This window comes from Dromaius novaehollandiae, chromosome 3 (assembly GCF_036370855.1).
Source record: "Dromaius novaehollandiae isolate bDroNov1 chromosome 3, bDroNov1.hap1, whole genome shotgun sequence".
NCBI classification, from domain to species: domain Eukaryota; kingdom Metazoa; phylum Chordata; class Aves; order Casuariiformes; family Dromaiidae; genus Dromaius; species Dromaius novaehollandiae.
The window spans coordinates 28,076,746-28,092,616 of NC_088100.1; the positions used below are offsets into that span (position 1 = coordinate 28,076,746).

Below are 15,871 nucleotides of genomic sequence, written 5' to 3' on the forward strand. Positions count from 1 at the left end.
CAGAGAAGCTGTTATAAAAGCCTTGTCTATCCCCAGAAAAAAAGCTGCAAGCTGCAAAGACATTGACACTATATTCTCCTTAGAATGAAGCTTTCAATTTTATGAATAAGAGGTAAGGTTTCTCTCACAGCGGTACAGGTAAAAATCTATGAAAACAACTGCTGTTGTATGCACACTTCCTTTCACACGGCTGCTACGACTCCGACCCCATACTTGATGGAAGAACGCTCTGAGAGATGCCTCACATTTTAAACATGCTTTTCCACCTCTGAAAGTCTGACCAGGGTTATTCAAGTTCCCCTCTCAGAACAATGGAAATTGGCAGTGAATACCACCCTGTTTTCAATTAGTTATACACTTAGCACATATCAGACTGGCCCAGATTAACTAGTCTATACTTATCTGAAGTCTTCATCTACCAGAAAATGCTACAGAAGACAGTGTCTGTCTGTGTGCCACTGGTGTCTGTCTTTGACTTTCTGAAGTAGAAACAGGGCTCAATGGCTGACTGAAAACAAGACCATTGAGGGCTTATAAAAGAAAGATGTTGCGACTGAAATGCCAAAGCACCTGGCAGAGGCCAGAGAAAGTGCACGATACGAGGGGAACTGGGGCCTCCACCCTGCGCAGCTCACCTTTCCCCTTCCAGAAGAACCACGGGGATAGCTCGCAAAGCCATGGAAAAGGAAGTCTGCCTCCCACCTCTCAGAAAAAAAGACTTTGTTTTAATCTCAGAAAATATGTCCAAAAAACATGGCCAACAACAGCAATTGCCACATTGTTCATTTTCTTTAAGAGTGTTTCTTTACAGATATTAAATGCCAAAATGGTTTTGTCTCCTGTAAACCCACAGAGATTATTTGCCCACCAGCATAATACATGGGAATTTGCATTTGAGCATGCTCACACCATTCCAGTGCTGTGATTATCGAGAAGCATCTTTCTGTGACAAATCAATGGAATTCAATATTATTTTAGCACAGGTTGTGCACAGTGAGTCCTGTGCTCTGTAGGGCTGTATTATAAAGCCCCACATATATCTTCCAATGTCTTTAATATTTCATTTCTCAGATGAATTCTGAAATACTGCTCACTGGTTAAATTGCAGTTATGCCAAGTATACTTCTAAAACATACTTATTTTTCTTAACTGACGTAAACACTAGATTTAAAAGTATTATCTACCCTGGCAAACATCTTCATTTTTAAAACTAGAAGAGAAAATAAGCAAAATTTTTGAAAGTGACTCTTACTGTCCATGAATATATTTCATACTGATTTGCATAGCACGATTAAGTGGTTTAGGACATCGTCAAGAACAAATTAAATTAAATGCACTTGAAGTGAAAGACGATGACTCTGCCTTCTATTCAACATTGTGAGTCACCTCAGAGCAGATTCTCTGGCGAGCCGGGCCCCGGCCACGGAGCTGGGTGCAGAAAGCAGCCTGGCGCAGGGGGACCGGGAACGCTGCACACAAGAGAGGCTGCTGCTACAGCCACACCTCAGTCAAAGAGCTTGGCTTCGACACAGTGAGTCATTAATCATTTAACTTCTAAAACGATCGGTGTCTGCCATTCTAAATCTTACGGTAGGTGTGAGAAATTAGAGATAATCTGTATTAGAAGTGGGGGAAAAAAAGGTATGGTTAATACCACTTCAATCAGGAAACCAACAAAATTATGATCAGTTCAAGAAAACATATAGAACCACAAAGACAAGCAAGTGAACACTATTTGTGTAACAGCATAAAGAAACCAAGGATTTTATAATGGAAGAGTTACATGCATCACATGTACACTTTCTACTCAGCAAAGACTCTTTCAAATCAGAGTTATGCATAACATATAAAGTTAGGCACATGTACATTTTTCCATAGCCAGAACCTCTTATTTAGTAAATTAGTTAAAGATCCAAACTACCAGCCACAATATTTGTCCATTAAAACAAAAGGTCAAATCTGAACAGGATTTTATATTTCAAAGTGGAAAAAGATAATTAACTAAACTTCCAGTTTTCCAGTCAACTAAAAAACTACATCTTTCTCTTCACAGCTCCCAGATGACAACTGCTCAGTCTACAACGTTTAACTTTATTAAAACTGATAAGCATCAGAGTCATTTTCCATGTGAAAATACTGTTAATGAGTTCAACAAGGTTACTGACAAGCCTGAAGTTACGTACACAAACTAAGCTGTTTATTCTGTGCAACTCTGCTTTAGTAAAAATCAGGATGATGCCTGAGTAATACCCTATATTAAAGGATATTTCTTTCTTGGCTTATATTGAGCAGAAATACTAATATAGCGAGTTGCAAGCAATACTCACAGGCAAAACACAGCTGAAGATGTAGAGTGAAGTGTACATGTACGTATAAGCCTAGTTAGCTTTTCCATTGCTGTAATTAGAAAATGCCTATAAAAATTAAAAAATTCCTTGCTTCACTGTTCACAGACAACTGAAAAGGATAAGTGCCAGAAACAGTCATACATTTTTCAGGGATGGCAGAAGAACTATTGAAGCAAGTTAAAGATCATGCCAGAACATGTGATCATAAAAAATAAGATGACTAACAGCAAGACTACTCGATCAGACAGGATTCACTACATATATCAAATGGGAACAACATCTCATCTATCTTAAAGATTTTGGTTAACAGTAGAAAGATTGCTAAGGAAGGAATTCAGAAGATAAGAAACGTCCATGTAAAACAGCTATGCAATTTTAGCTCCATCTTTTTTAACACGTATCTCTAGTTATTTTCCCAGGAACTCCACAGACTAGATGATGAAGCAAAATCTATTCACTGTTTAGTCCATATAGTAACTCTTTCTTTTTTCTGCATGTACCACTTACCCATTCTTTAACAGAGTCTCAAAAATGCTAAAAAGTATTTACAGCAGCTTATTCTCAGAGCCAGCGCTTGGAAATCCATTAAAGAATTTGTCTCCACGTCAGGTACAAACCTAGTCTTGTTCACAGCTTGCCCAAGGGCCTGCAGAAGGACTGAGACACAAATGCTATGGGAATGACTCCTGGCCTTCAAATAATCCCTGTTGTCCTAGTTACCTGTACTTTCCTAATGATACAGTAGTGCTCTGTACATTGTCATTGTCATGACCATTAGATCTAATCAAAGTGTTAGAGATACCCTTTGCTAATGCATAGGCCCGCCACAATTATTTTCCTGAGCTCCTTTCCGTCACCATATAGGAGCTTCAAGACAAAGGATGTCATCTTGTTTTTTAAAAAAAAGTCACATAAGACTAGTTGGGTTCAGGAAACCAGTTTCAGGGAACTTGGAAACCCAAGTTTCAGGGAAGAGAATAATCTAGGTTTTCTCCCACACAGTCTGAACACTTATGTAGGAGGGGTTTTTCTGCTCAAAAATGGCAAGCAGGTATGTCTTTGTGGCCTTAAGGAGGAACAAACCTTCTCTGTCATCAGTATTCAGGAACACAGCACAGACTCACAGCACCAGGTTCTGTAGCAGGTGCCCTGATGTCAAAACCCTGTGCTGAGGAGAAGAGGTACAATGCTGACTCCTGAGTTGACACTATCTTCCAGTATAGCGCAGACTTTCCCCCATCGGAAACTTCTGATTCCTTACAAAATTTGTGGATTTGATCTATGCACAACAATCTTGCTCAAAGACTAGTTCTCACTTCATTGACAGTTTCTCACTGTGTTCGGAGTGAACTCCTCAATCTCAGACATCAGTACACAACTGTGAACACCGATTTCGACACCAACATCTCTGACTCTCGCAGAAGTCAGTTCTGAACCTCAGGTGCCCTAAAACAGGCAACTTTTCTTGCCTGCAGCTTCTTGGCATTGGCGTTTGGGCTAGGAAAAAAACCTCCAAACAAACTAGAAAACAGAACATGAAAGATACATCACAGAAGTAAATTTTGTGTCACCATGTCCTGCGTTAGTTTAAGATGTTATTGTAATGTCAAAGGTTGAACAGTCATATGCTAGTCTCATATTTGAGGATAGATGTAATATTTTCCATATTTCCCTCAAAATACATTCTATTTATAAAAAATAGAATATTTATGTAAATTACTTCAAATAATCTCTGTTAATTGGCCAATATAGAAGGATTTTATGAGAAACCCAGAAAAGGAGGTTTGTGCAGAATAACATGCAGGCAGGTCTGATCATCAGTAATCAATCTTAAACTTTTACAGGACACATACACTGTAAATGATAACTTCTAGAGAGCCTGGTTTTGGTTCTTTTTAAGCTTAATGAATTCACCCTGATGTGACAAGAAAGAACACAGAAAGTTTTGAGAGCGTCCAGCTTTTATAGTTCCCTAAAAGACCTCAAGGTCTCCACTACAAGTATATGTTAAGGACTATTAATACTGACATTTGCCTGAGGAAGATGACAATGGGTGAGATTCAGCTCTGAACCAGACATTTACATTTAGGTGTCTACATGCGAGTATCTATGTGTGTCTCATTATAGTCAGTGGAAATCTGGTCAATGCATCCAGTGAAACCTACCTAGTAAACTATCCAGAATTTTAATTTTTTACTTCAGAGTGAGCCAAATCCCTGTATAGACTCCACTGACTGTACTGAGTAGGAGTTTAGAAACCTGAAAAGCTGTGTGAAATGTTCTGTCTCACTGAATATGTATGTTTTGAGACTGACACACCTCAGAAACACAGGAAATAAAGCATGGTTGTATGTTTTAAATGCAGAATTGCTTAACTGGCTCTCAGACTTGATAACAATGATCACTGAAGATTTGCTTAGGATTTGTTGCAGGCCTTCTCATTCAATTAATATAAAATAATTTCAAAAGAGCGCTCAAAATCTTACCAACAAAATTGAACAGATGCGTCATATCTGGCATCATATCTGGCAGCTCATCACTTAGCACTCAACTGGAAGTTTAAAACTAGAAAGCAGGTGAAAAATGCTTAAAAAAATCCTCATATATTGGCTGATTAACAGTTTATTTGAAGTAATTTACATAATATTCTACTTTTTTCAGAAATAGAATATATTTTGAGGGAAATATGGAAAATATTACATCTGAACTCAAATGTGAGACTAACTTACAACTCTTCAGCCTTAGTCATTACAATAACATCTTCAACTAACTCAGGACATGGTGACACAAAAATTACTCCAACTCATCAAACCACTGGGTCAAGCTCAGTATAAAGTGAGGCAACACTTGAGAATTTAGGGAACATACAAAAAACTGTAAAAATGACAACTGTAAAATAACCTGCCATTATAGAATGTTTTATCCTAACAACTGTGATGAACCAGAAAACATGCTTTTGAACAGAGCTCTGTCTGCATATTCAGTTTGTTCAAGTACATGGCAAATTATTTTCTCAAGCTCAACAGGTCCCCTGTCTCAATGATACTTTGTGTAAACATATTTCAGATGATCATTGTGTCTTGTACATCTTTTTCCTTTTGTCTTCTCTGGTGTTGGAATGACAGGAATGCCTGTACTATTCATTATTTTATATGCCTCTATATATCTCATTCATCATCCCTTTAAAGATGAACAATTATGTCTTTTCATTCTCTCCTCTTGGAGCTGAAAAATTCTTATGTGGTCTGGACTCTTCAGCCTTCTTTTGTCTTTTGTGCATCTTTTTTCTTATTTTTTCATACATTTTCAGATAGGATGAATAATTATGAAAAAAGTATTGTGCATAATAGTATGCTGTAAATAGTGTAACCAGGGCACACTGTTTACAGATGCATTTCCTGTCCTGTTCTTCAGACATTCTAACACTCTCTATCAAGACTTCCAGTGGAAAATGAACCAATGTTTTAATTGCATTAAAGATAAGAGCACCTGAGGGCTTCTTTTTTCCCCTGACTTATTAATTTAGTCCTCAACAATATATATGAGTAATTCAGATTATTCCTTCTGTTGGGCATCTCCTTGAACACACAAGCCTTGAGTTTAATAAATAGTTTTGAAGCTTTATGCCCCAACTCTGTTAGCACAGTTGCACTTTAGCAGTAACTTGCCCTGTTGATTGACTTCGATAAAGGCACAATTGCGGCATTACCACATCAAAGACCCACTGGTTCGACTTTAACACAGCCTAACAAACCCTACTTAGAACTTGGCAGTAGGTTTTCAGTGTAGATTTCAAGCTCACTATAGACAAGAATGAAACTAGAGAGAAGGAAGATCTCATTCCCTTCCTTCACCAGCTTCAAAAACAAATTTTACAATCCTCTTTGTAATGAGAGATAAACATTGCTACAGAAAAGTAACAGTACAGTAACTTTGCCAACTTTTGCCTATCATAAATACTTTAAAAGGAAAAGGCTTATAACCGTTAACCTAAATCCACGCTGTGCAATCTGCAAAAATAACTGTAAATTATGTATCTCTACTTGGAGCGTTTGAATACCAAAAAGGAAATGAAGAAACCCAACCAAATAGCTTTTCTGTTCTGCTCTGCAAGAAAACTCCTTCCAGACACCAGAAGTGACTGGCTGGCGCACCAGCATCCCAGTGCGCTTCATACAGTTATCAAAAGGAAGGAAGGGTGAGGTACCACAGTGAGTTCAAAACCAAGATTTCCCAAAGGTTCTTTGGGCCATCCTGCCTGGGAGGCAACTGCTTCTCCATGTGTCACAAATTTGTCTAAGGCATTTCCCAACGACCTCTCCGTTTTGATCATGAACACATATACCACCACTGCTCAGACAGCAACCCTTCTACAGAAAGGCTTCTGACATCCTAAGGTGTTCTGGTCTTTACCAATCGAAGAGTAAGAGACACGTGAAACCTGAATGAAAACCCAGCCTTTCAATCCAAAGCTTTATTTTTCATTTTACTCCCATTTTGCCAAAACAAGAAAAAGGTTTTGATGTCGTCCCAATATATTTTTTTCCCCCATCTCAGTTACTGCCAAAAGAAAACTGTTATCCTTCTTCCAGCTCCTACTTCGCAGTAGGACCCAGCCCAACATTCAGAGGGATCATTCTAAGTCCACGTCTGAAATTAATCAGCTCAACTACCTGGAATTCTTCCATCTAATACCCACTGAGGCTAACCACCACCACAACACAAGATGTTAAAATTGCAGGCCAGCTTCCAATACTATTTAAATATAGTCTTTACCAATGGCCATCAAAGAATTTTTTTGAGTTCACTCAATTAAATTGAAGCTGAGGTTACTCACTATTTCTAAACACATTAACTATATGGATACTCAGGCAAATAACATCAGCATTTTAAATCATTCTTAATGCTGCTTATCTTTTCCCAAATTGCCAAGTCTTAATACCAAGTTAGTTTCTTCTACATAACAAAAAGCCCTTGAAAACAAAAGTAAACATGCTTCTCCTGAATAACAAAGGGGAGGAAAGAAACAAGCAAACTGACATTTTCTTTTTGTTAAAGCTGGGTAACAATAAATTACAAGCTGCAAAATGGCAAGCCAAAACTAGCAGATGCAAAAAATCTCTTTCTTTAAAACATATCCCCTAGCATTTTAAGGCTTGACACTGTGTAATATTTAGTTTCTTTCCTGTTCATTCCCTAAGGGTGTAAAACATGTTGCTGCAAACTGTGATATCACTAACCCTCCCCTTAAGGAATGTATTCATGTCAGTACCTGACCAGCTGCAACATGTTTCAACATCAGAGGGATGCCACATGCCCTGCTGACCAGGAGCTTAGTGTACAACCATACATATACGGCAAACATATATGTGCAAGGTTGAAACAGCTTGTTAGAAACCAGAACAGTTATTTAGGACACAGCAATCTAGCTTGTTCAGTGCTACACCACACTCCTAAAAACATCCACGTAGTAATTCTGAAACAGTTATTTGAAGAGTTATTACAGTAATATTGCTAAAGAAAAGCAGTGTGACCTTGCCAAATTAATCTCTCTCACTTTATCTGGCATTTATTGAGCTGTCACACTGCTGCTTCTTTTTGGGACGCATTCTTTGTTGCAGTTCCTGTTCCTCTTTTTTCCACATGAAGTACTCATTATATACTGTTTCTGTGCAGCACTCACTGTTAACTTCTGCTCCTTTTTCACCCTGGGATAATAGTAATTTTCCCTCACTCTCTCTAAACTATGTACTACATAAAGCATGGGCGTTGTTAAAGGCTTGCACAAAGTTTAGCAGTGCCAAAGGGCCTTTTAGATCAGATCCTCACGTTTCTTCAACAATATAGTAAAAACACCTTTTTTTTCTAATTTGTGATCAAAATGTATTCCTTTGAGCCCTTTATTACCACCTTCCCTCTCTGCAGTATTTCTAATACTAATCATTCCTGCTAGACAGTGCCAAAAGTGTGTGCAACTGTCTGCATGTGGTCTCAGCAAGCCTTTGTATAGCATTACGTTATATAACCTTGCTTGCTTTATGGTCTCCAAGCCTTTGTGTACGTACTACAGTCCTGTCTGCTTGTCAAAGGGCTACCTGATCCAAATGCTGAGTTTTAAGAATTCAACTGACCCAGGTTTCTTTTCCCCCCCCCAACCAGTGTCTTCCCCTTTTGTAGGACTGCTGAAATTCACCTAAGAGCAAAACTCCAGACATAATTGGGTATTTCTAAACCAGCAAGGTAAAGAAGGCCAGATCGACAGCCCATGACTGTTCATACTCTTTAATTGCTAAACTCTTCCTTACCACCACCGGGGCCTGTGCCAGCTTGTGTCCTCCCCGACAATACGTGGGCCCAGCGGAAGGGACAAGCTCTCCCAGGCTGCCCCTGCCCAGGAGGTGGTGCGGAGAGCTTAGCCCTACAGACACAAGCCACGTTGTGCCGCTTATCCACAGGGCAAGGGAACAGGGGCTGGACCCATTTTATTTACCAGAACAAACCTCACATCCGAGCTTCAAACCAGCTTAGAAAATATGGCTCTATCAGGGAACAGACATCATGGTGCTTCCTGGCCATACACTACTTCTCACCGTACAGGTACCACTGGGGCTACTTATTAAGCGTTATTATCTAATTACCAAAGAAGATATTATTCTTTCCAGAACTTCTTTTGTAACTGCTAGAAACAAAATGTACTTCTTCATTATAAAATGTATAAGAACACCAAAAATAACATATAGAAAGCAAGGCACGCATATTTACAAATACTGTGCATGTATGGCAGTAATCTTCTTTTCCTGTCCTCCGTATCTTAGGCTGTAAAATGATCTGGTCTGTAAACAAGCTTGTGTTTTTTGAGTACAAGTAGCCACTGTCCTTTAAAAAGTGCCTATAGGTGCTATTGAAGTGTAAATGCTATATAATTCAGATATTATTTTTGCTATTTCTTAAATTCTTCCATTCTCAGACACTCTTTTGACTGACATTTCCCTTACTGCTTGTGCATCAAAGATTCAGAACAGTCCGAGGTCAAAAAAAGCAGCTTATTATTTGTTACCACTACTGATGACTTTTCATTAGTGTTACCTTTGCTCTAAAATAAATGTATCTGCAAAGTGAAATGCACATCCATAACTTAGATTATTAGCTCCAATCTGGCATACAACTTCCTAATAAAAGACAAGTGGCCTTCATTCGCCATAAGCACCAACCATTTCAACCTGCTTGAGTGACAGGACACAGTCCTATCAAACAAGTTCTTCTTCCTGGGAGAAAGGCATGAAAATGAACACACAAATCAAGTGCAGTTACCTACAACACAGTCCGAGGACGGGAAATACAGGAGGTGATAAAACTGCAAGGTGAAGAAGCGAGTGGGCACATGGCAGTATCTCTGGGAAAATCTGGGCATTACGTGCTCATTAAAGTCAGTCTCCAACTTTGAAGTCTGGCCTACAGGTTTTTACATACGATACGATGGTATGAAAGAAACACCATGTACTTTTTAGAACTGCCTGAAGTCAGATTTCTCCCAACACAGTACACTGAAGCAAATAACACACATCTTCCATGAAAAAATTAGCTAAAAAAGGTCAATTATGAAATAGATGAGGTGCACAGAGCATTCTAGAATTTCCTGGGCATATAGTGCAACTTTTACTAATGTACCTGATCATACATTCAAAAAAAAGCCAATATATTTAAACAACATTGTACAATGAACAAACATGCCAATGTTCAGTACTGAAAAAAATCAGCTGGCTTTAATTTGATAATTTCATTTAGTCCTATTTAGGAACAAACATTAACACAGAATAACCACACGGAAAGCCAAACCCAAGGCCTGCAGCGGAGCTCCCTCAGGAAGCCCTTGCTGCCCACGTGGAGCCCTGTGACTTTCTCAGGGATTTAATTGACTAAGGGATGTTTTGAAATGGAGGCTTTCTATACTGTTCAGCAGTTCACATGAATAAACGTTAAGCTTTACCTAAAAACACAGGCTACGGGAATCTTTTGCAAAATGAGCATCTTGCTCACACCAGTCATATTCTCCTCAATTTGAAGGAACGAAAGAGAGCAAATATCGTGAGTTTACCGGCACATGCAGGCCCGGGCGCGTGGAAGCGCCTGCTCACCCAGCCGCCCCAGGATCTCCGCGGAGATGCTGCTCCGGGGACACTTAGTCACGCCAGGAAAACATCTCGTGGAGCCTGGGGGGAAGCGGGCAGCCCCGTAAACCCCCTCGCTCTTCCTGCATTTCTGCATCATGAACCTTAGCCGACTTGTACCAGAAGGCATTGGCGCGCTGTTTTGGGATGTGCTCCCCGCAGCCCCACCAAAACGGCTCCCTGTAGCTAGGGACAGCAGAGCGGCTCCCAGGGCTGTGGAGGGAGGCACCTGCCTACTGCTGGCAAGCCACAGCTCACCTCGCCGCCCAGCCCTCAGCAGCCCCTGCAAACCCCAAAGCACTAAAGCTGGAGCATGCGTGCAATTAAAAAACATCGCTTGTGTTTGGAAAGGAAATAACCGCAGCCTGCTGCTCCAACCCCCTTTCACCTAGAACGAGGCAGCGACGCTCCCCAGCCCCGCGAACGACCAGCTGCAGGGACAGCGCCCGACCCGCCTGGTCCCAAGGCCATCCAGCCAGGGCGGCGAGCACCTGCGATCTGCACAGCAGCGCCTGGGAGCGACTAAAAAGCACAGGGCATAGGCAGAATCACTGCTAGAAATGTGTGTTTTGTTAGCACTAAACCTACTTACTGATACAAACATGAGCTAAGTTTTAAAAGAGTTCTCTGGAATAAACGGCTGTAGTTAAAAATATCCAGGGACTGTTTTGGGAAGACCATTCCTATCCTGTGAGCAATAACTGGAAATTATTATGTCTATTTTCATGATACAAAACTGGAAAGGAAAGAAACACAGAAGCTCATTGAAATCAGTGGAAGAATCCCATCAAATTCATCAGCGAGAGGACTCTCACAGCAAAGAGACATTGGATAAAGACTGTGAACATCCCTGGAAAGGACATAATATCCTTAGATACAGAAGATATGTTTACAGAAGACGATAAGCTAAATGGAAGCTAGCAGAGACACACACAAAATGGGGACTGTGAGCTTCTGAACCTCAGCCACTGAAGCGTCTGCCTCATGAAATGCACTTATGTCCTGTTCTTTCCAGCTACAACGCTCCTGTTCTTTCCAGCTACAACGCTGTAAGCAAAATTCACACAGTGCTGCCAAAAACAGTGCTCCACCAAAGCAAGTACAGATAGTCAGCAACACCCCAAGGCATCAACACTTGTACAGCCAGAGGGCAAGAGTCAGGTTTTTAATTATTTATTAATTGATCTGTACTACAACTACCAGTTACCAAGGTGTGAAGGCTACACTGCTCTGTGTAGAGTCCTGGTATGAGTCTCTGAAGAAGTTCTGGGAAATATTTTCCGTTATTACATCTCATTAAGCTCCTTCCTCTTATCCCTCTTCTCTGTCTGCATCTTTGAAATCGTTTATGTTTTCACATACTTGCCTGTGCTATGTTCATTCTTCTGGCTGCTCTGTCCTGAAGTAAAACAGCCTAATCTTTTGCTAGTTATTTCCTTTTGTTTTGCCAGTATTACTAAAATAAGACTTTCTTGTTGGCATTCACCACTTCCATGGCTGACTATCCAGAACAGAAGCATTAGTCCAAAAATAACTCTGATTCAGATGTAACTTGAAATTACCAGAAAGTTATGTCTGCCACAGCTAATTTCTCTGGGACATAGGCTTAAAACCTCCCTATGCAGTGCGTGGCAAGAAGGCTGCGTGTGCATCATTAGCCTCCCATTTTACTCCAGTGTCCTAGTCCCCACACTACATGCATGTTGGTTCACTCCTAGGCTTCCTTCTGCAGTGAGCCAAGTGGTCCCTATAGGAGGAAATTCAAGCACAGAATAATTTGCTCTAAGGTCCGTTCCCTGGAGATGCATTAAAACACATCAAATTTGACACACTCTACTTGGGATGCTCCTCCAATATTATTCCAAGAAAGTCATGCACCCCCAAGCTTCCTTGTGATATGGCCCAGAGCACACAACACAAGTCTGGTGGACTTTGGGGGCACATTTAATTGAAAATTCATGAAAAACTATAATTATGTATTATGGCTACAGGATTCACATGGCTGTATGGCTACGTGGGCCAAGTGTTAAACTGAATGGTTTGGTCTGTTCCAGAGGTCTCAAGCCTCAAGCAGTGAGGGATGAGCCAGTTCATACTAATCAGCCCAGTGGGCAGGACACACTTCCCTCTGTGCTTCTCAAAGACAGAAACCCACCTATTCAAGCTACAAACCAACAAATACACAACCACAGTGAGATGCCACCAGTGACAACTAAAAGGGAACACTGGGCTTGGCAGTGATCTTAAATCTTGTTCCTTTGCTGAGCTTTGACACCATAGTCAGCTTTATCAAGAGACCTCTGTTCTTACTTAGAATCTAGAATTGGAAATCCTCTCTTGTCAGTAGGTACCTTCAACTGTATTTTAAGCAAATTAGCATAATATACCCTTTAGTTTCCAGCCACAGGCAGCAGTGGTTCTACCAGTGCCCATTCTCCCTTACAGAAGTGTGATCACAGAAGCATACAAAGGAAGAGAAAGAAGTGCAATGCCCTTCTCAGACTGAGAGTGTTCAAGCCAATCAGTCCCATTTTCCAAGGAAATACCCTGACATTTTACAGGAGACGCATCTTAGAGTAGATCTGGGCTCTAAGCAGAAACAGTTCAGAAGCCCTGGGCTCCAGGGAAATAGTAAAGTCAAACAGGGAAGAACATGTGTAATTTAGGCATCTCTCAGGTTATGCAGTAGTTGGTGGATCTCATCAAGAGCACAGTTTTGGACTTTGGTGATCAATTCTGCCTCTACCCTGCCCATACTTCGGATGTCAGTATTGCATAAGGGCCTGTAGAGAATACTGGGAATTAGGATTGCATGTATATTCTTCTTAGCACCCCAGAGATGACCCGTGACAGACTCCCAGCATCCCTGGGGATGCTCCTCTGAGAGAGGAGGGACACACAAGAGCTAATGAGGGACCCCTGGTCTGCAAGAAGCTGGGCCTTACCAAAGAAGCAGAGCCTTGCCCGTGAAGAGCTAGTTTCATCTCCACAGCTGCAGTGCTACTACAAGCCCTCTCTATGTACATTAAAATGTCAAAAAAAATTTTTTTTCAAGAAAATAAATGGAGCAATTACCTGTATTTATGAATGATGGCATTAAATAATCTTCCATCGCGCCAGCAGGTAGTGAAATTTTCACAACGGATTCCAGCATAACCCTCGGTTGTCTGCTGCGACCACAGGAGCAATCTCTCTTTAGCAGACATGTCCTCTGACTCTCCAGTAACGTGGATATCAGATATCTAAAATACAGTTAATATAAATATTACAATTACATCTAAGATATTATAATGTTTAAAATACCGCAAAAAACACTCTTCGTTACTGAAGATTTTTCTCTGATATCTACATATATGAATATGATGAATGATTATTCATGTACTATATTAATATTCTTTCATGTCATACCCTTATGCACTTTTAGTGTCTTCAATAGGAAAGACAGAATTGTTAGCTCCACAATTTTCTTCAGTTAGTAAACTCTCAGCCTCTTAAATTCTGGGAATGATATAATATTGTTACATAATAAAAGATACTTAAATATGTCTATTTTATCCTAGTAGTGTGAATAATAATCTATTTCATATATAATAACTATTTACATAAATGTTATATATTTATATATAAAATACAAAATATGTCATATACATACATCTATATTATACCTATATTTGTATTACACTTACTATATTAAGCTATGATGCACCTCTTATAAAACAGGTTAACTTACAATATTCTCTGTTCAGGAACTCAGTGACAACACAGTCATTTACAGTGAAAATTGACAATAATGGTTTTAGGACAATACTTTCCAAGAAGCATTTTAGGAATGACTGAAAGATCATAACTGAGTATTTTGCCTCAGATACAGAAGGTTTGTTTTTGTATTATCAAAATATTACTAGCTTGGTGTAAGACAGAGTATGAAAGCAAGAAAATATTGGGAATTTCACATAAAAATACAATTCTCTATCAAATTAAATTATTCCCTAATGAAGTCCAGTCAGTTTGCTTAGAAAACTATTGCATAAATTTGAAAGAGGCATTTCCCCAGTTTGCATATGGAATAGGGCACGCTCCTGGAAGCTCAGAGAGCGAGTCAGGTGCTGCAGTTAGCTGCAGAGGAGCCTCAACTCTAGAGCTGCATTAACCCAAGCAACCTTTCTAGGGGAACCCAGAGAGGCGAAGCTGGAAATCAGAGCTGCTTTCTCACATTAGAGCCAAGGAAAATGCAGTGGTAGGAGCAAAGAGACGTGGCTCTCCTACCAATGCCATGTTAACGCGTAACAGCAGGCAGCAGGCAGCCAGAGGGCAAAAAGACAAACCTTAGACATATCGGTGCAGTGTAGCTACCACAGCGCTATGTGTGATTTTTGTTTAACCACACTTCACTTTCAGAGGAAGATTAGCATTGTATGTATTGTATGTATGCATGTATCCATTCAATTGCAAGTAAATTTAATGCAGGAAACAACTTCAATTATTTTCTGTGCAAATGTCCACCAAATTGCAGTTGTGAAACCAGCTTTTTGGATGTTTATCACAGATCATCATAGTTTTTTGCTCTGCGTAAGGGAAAGAAACAGATACCAGTGCTAGAAAGCAAAAAAATAACTGCTGAATGAGCCCAGAAGTAATCTCTGAATACATGACAATTTTGTGCATCCTAATGTCTACAGCTGCAACACTGCATATTTTTAAGACAAATCAGAGGGAAAAAAAAACCTTTTTTTTGTTTAAAACACTCAAGAAACACATACAGCTGTGAGTGTTTACAAATGTCTCAGTGTCAAAATCCTGCATGAAATATTTGCTACATGAAATCACAGGAGATACAGAAGGTAGGAGTCTTATATGCAAAGACAACAGGGAATCCAAAGTAACAAAAGACCAACTTAACTTCCCTGTGAAAATTTTTTTGTAAAAATATAACAAACTTGTCTGTAGCATAAGGCTTCCTTTCTTTTGGTTACCCTTCACTCTTTAGTACTTCAAAGCAAGAAAGCAAACAAAGTATTTTTGCAGTAGCTTTAGTTTCCATTCATGATAGACCAACCAGACCACAATATAAACTAAGTCAACCATTTACCACTTATCTGGACAATGTTTCTGAACAAGCTGATGTCATCTGGGAGTGCCAGATGTCTAGCCAAAAAAAAAAAAAAAAAAAAGTGCATTCTCTTCCTGTCGCTTTCAGCAAGTCTTCAGTGTGCAATTCGTATCACATTTTAAAATATATTCTAACATAAGCAAGCTAACAATGTAATTTGTTTGTGGCCATTCCTTACTGCTAAGTCCAAGCCTTCAGCCTCCTTCATGGTTAACTGAACTGTGATAGCTATGTACACTGCAAAC

The 15,871-nt window shown here is 39.8% G+C and overlaps 1 protein-coding gene across 17 annotated transcripts in view; it reads right to left on the reverse strand.

The window, feature by feature from the left end:
- The window catches only part of LOC112996840 (dystonin), a 306,620-nt gene that overhangs the window by 158,002 nt on the left and 132,747 nt on the right, over window positions 1–15,871 (reverse strand). For all 17 annotated transcript variants that reach the window (XM_064508599.1, XM_064508595.1, XM_064508610.1 and 14 more), the window contains one exon: window positions 13,592–13,758. In XM_064508599.1, coding sequence (XP_064364669.1) covers window positions 13,592–13,758 — 167 coding nt within the window. The remainder of the gene's footprint in view (window positions 1–13,591; window positions 13,759–15,871) is intronic.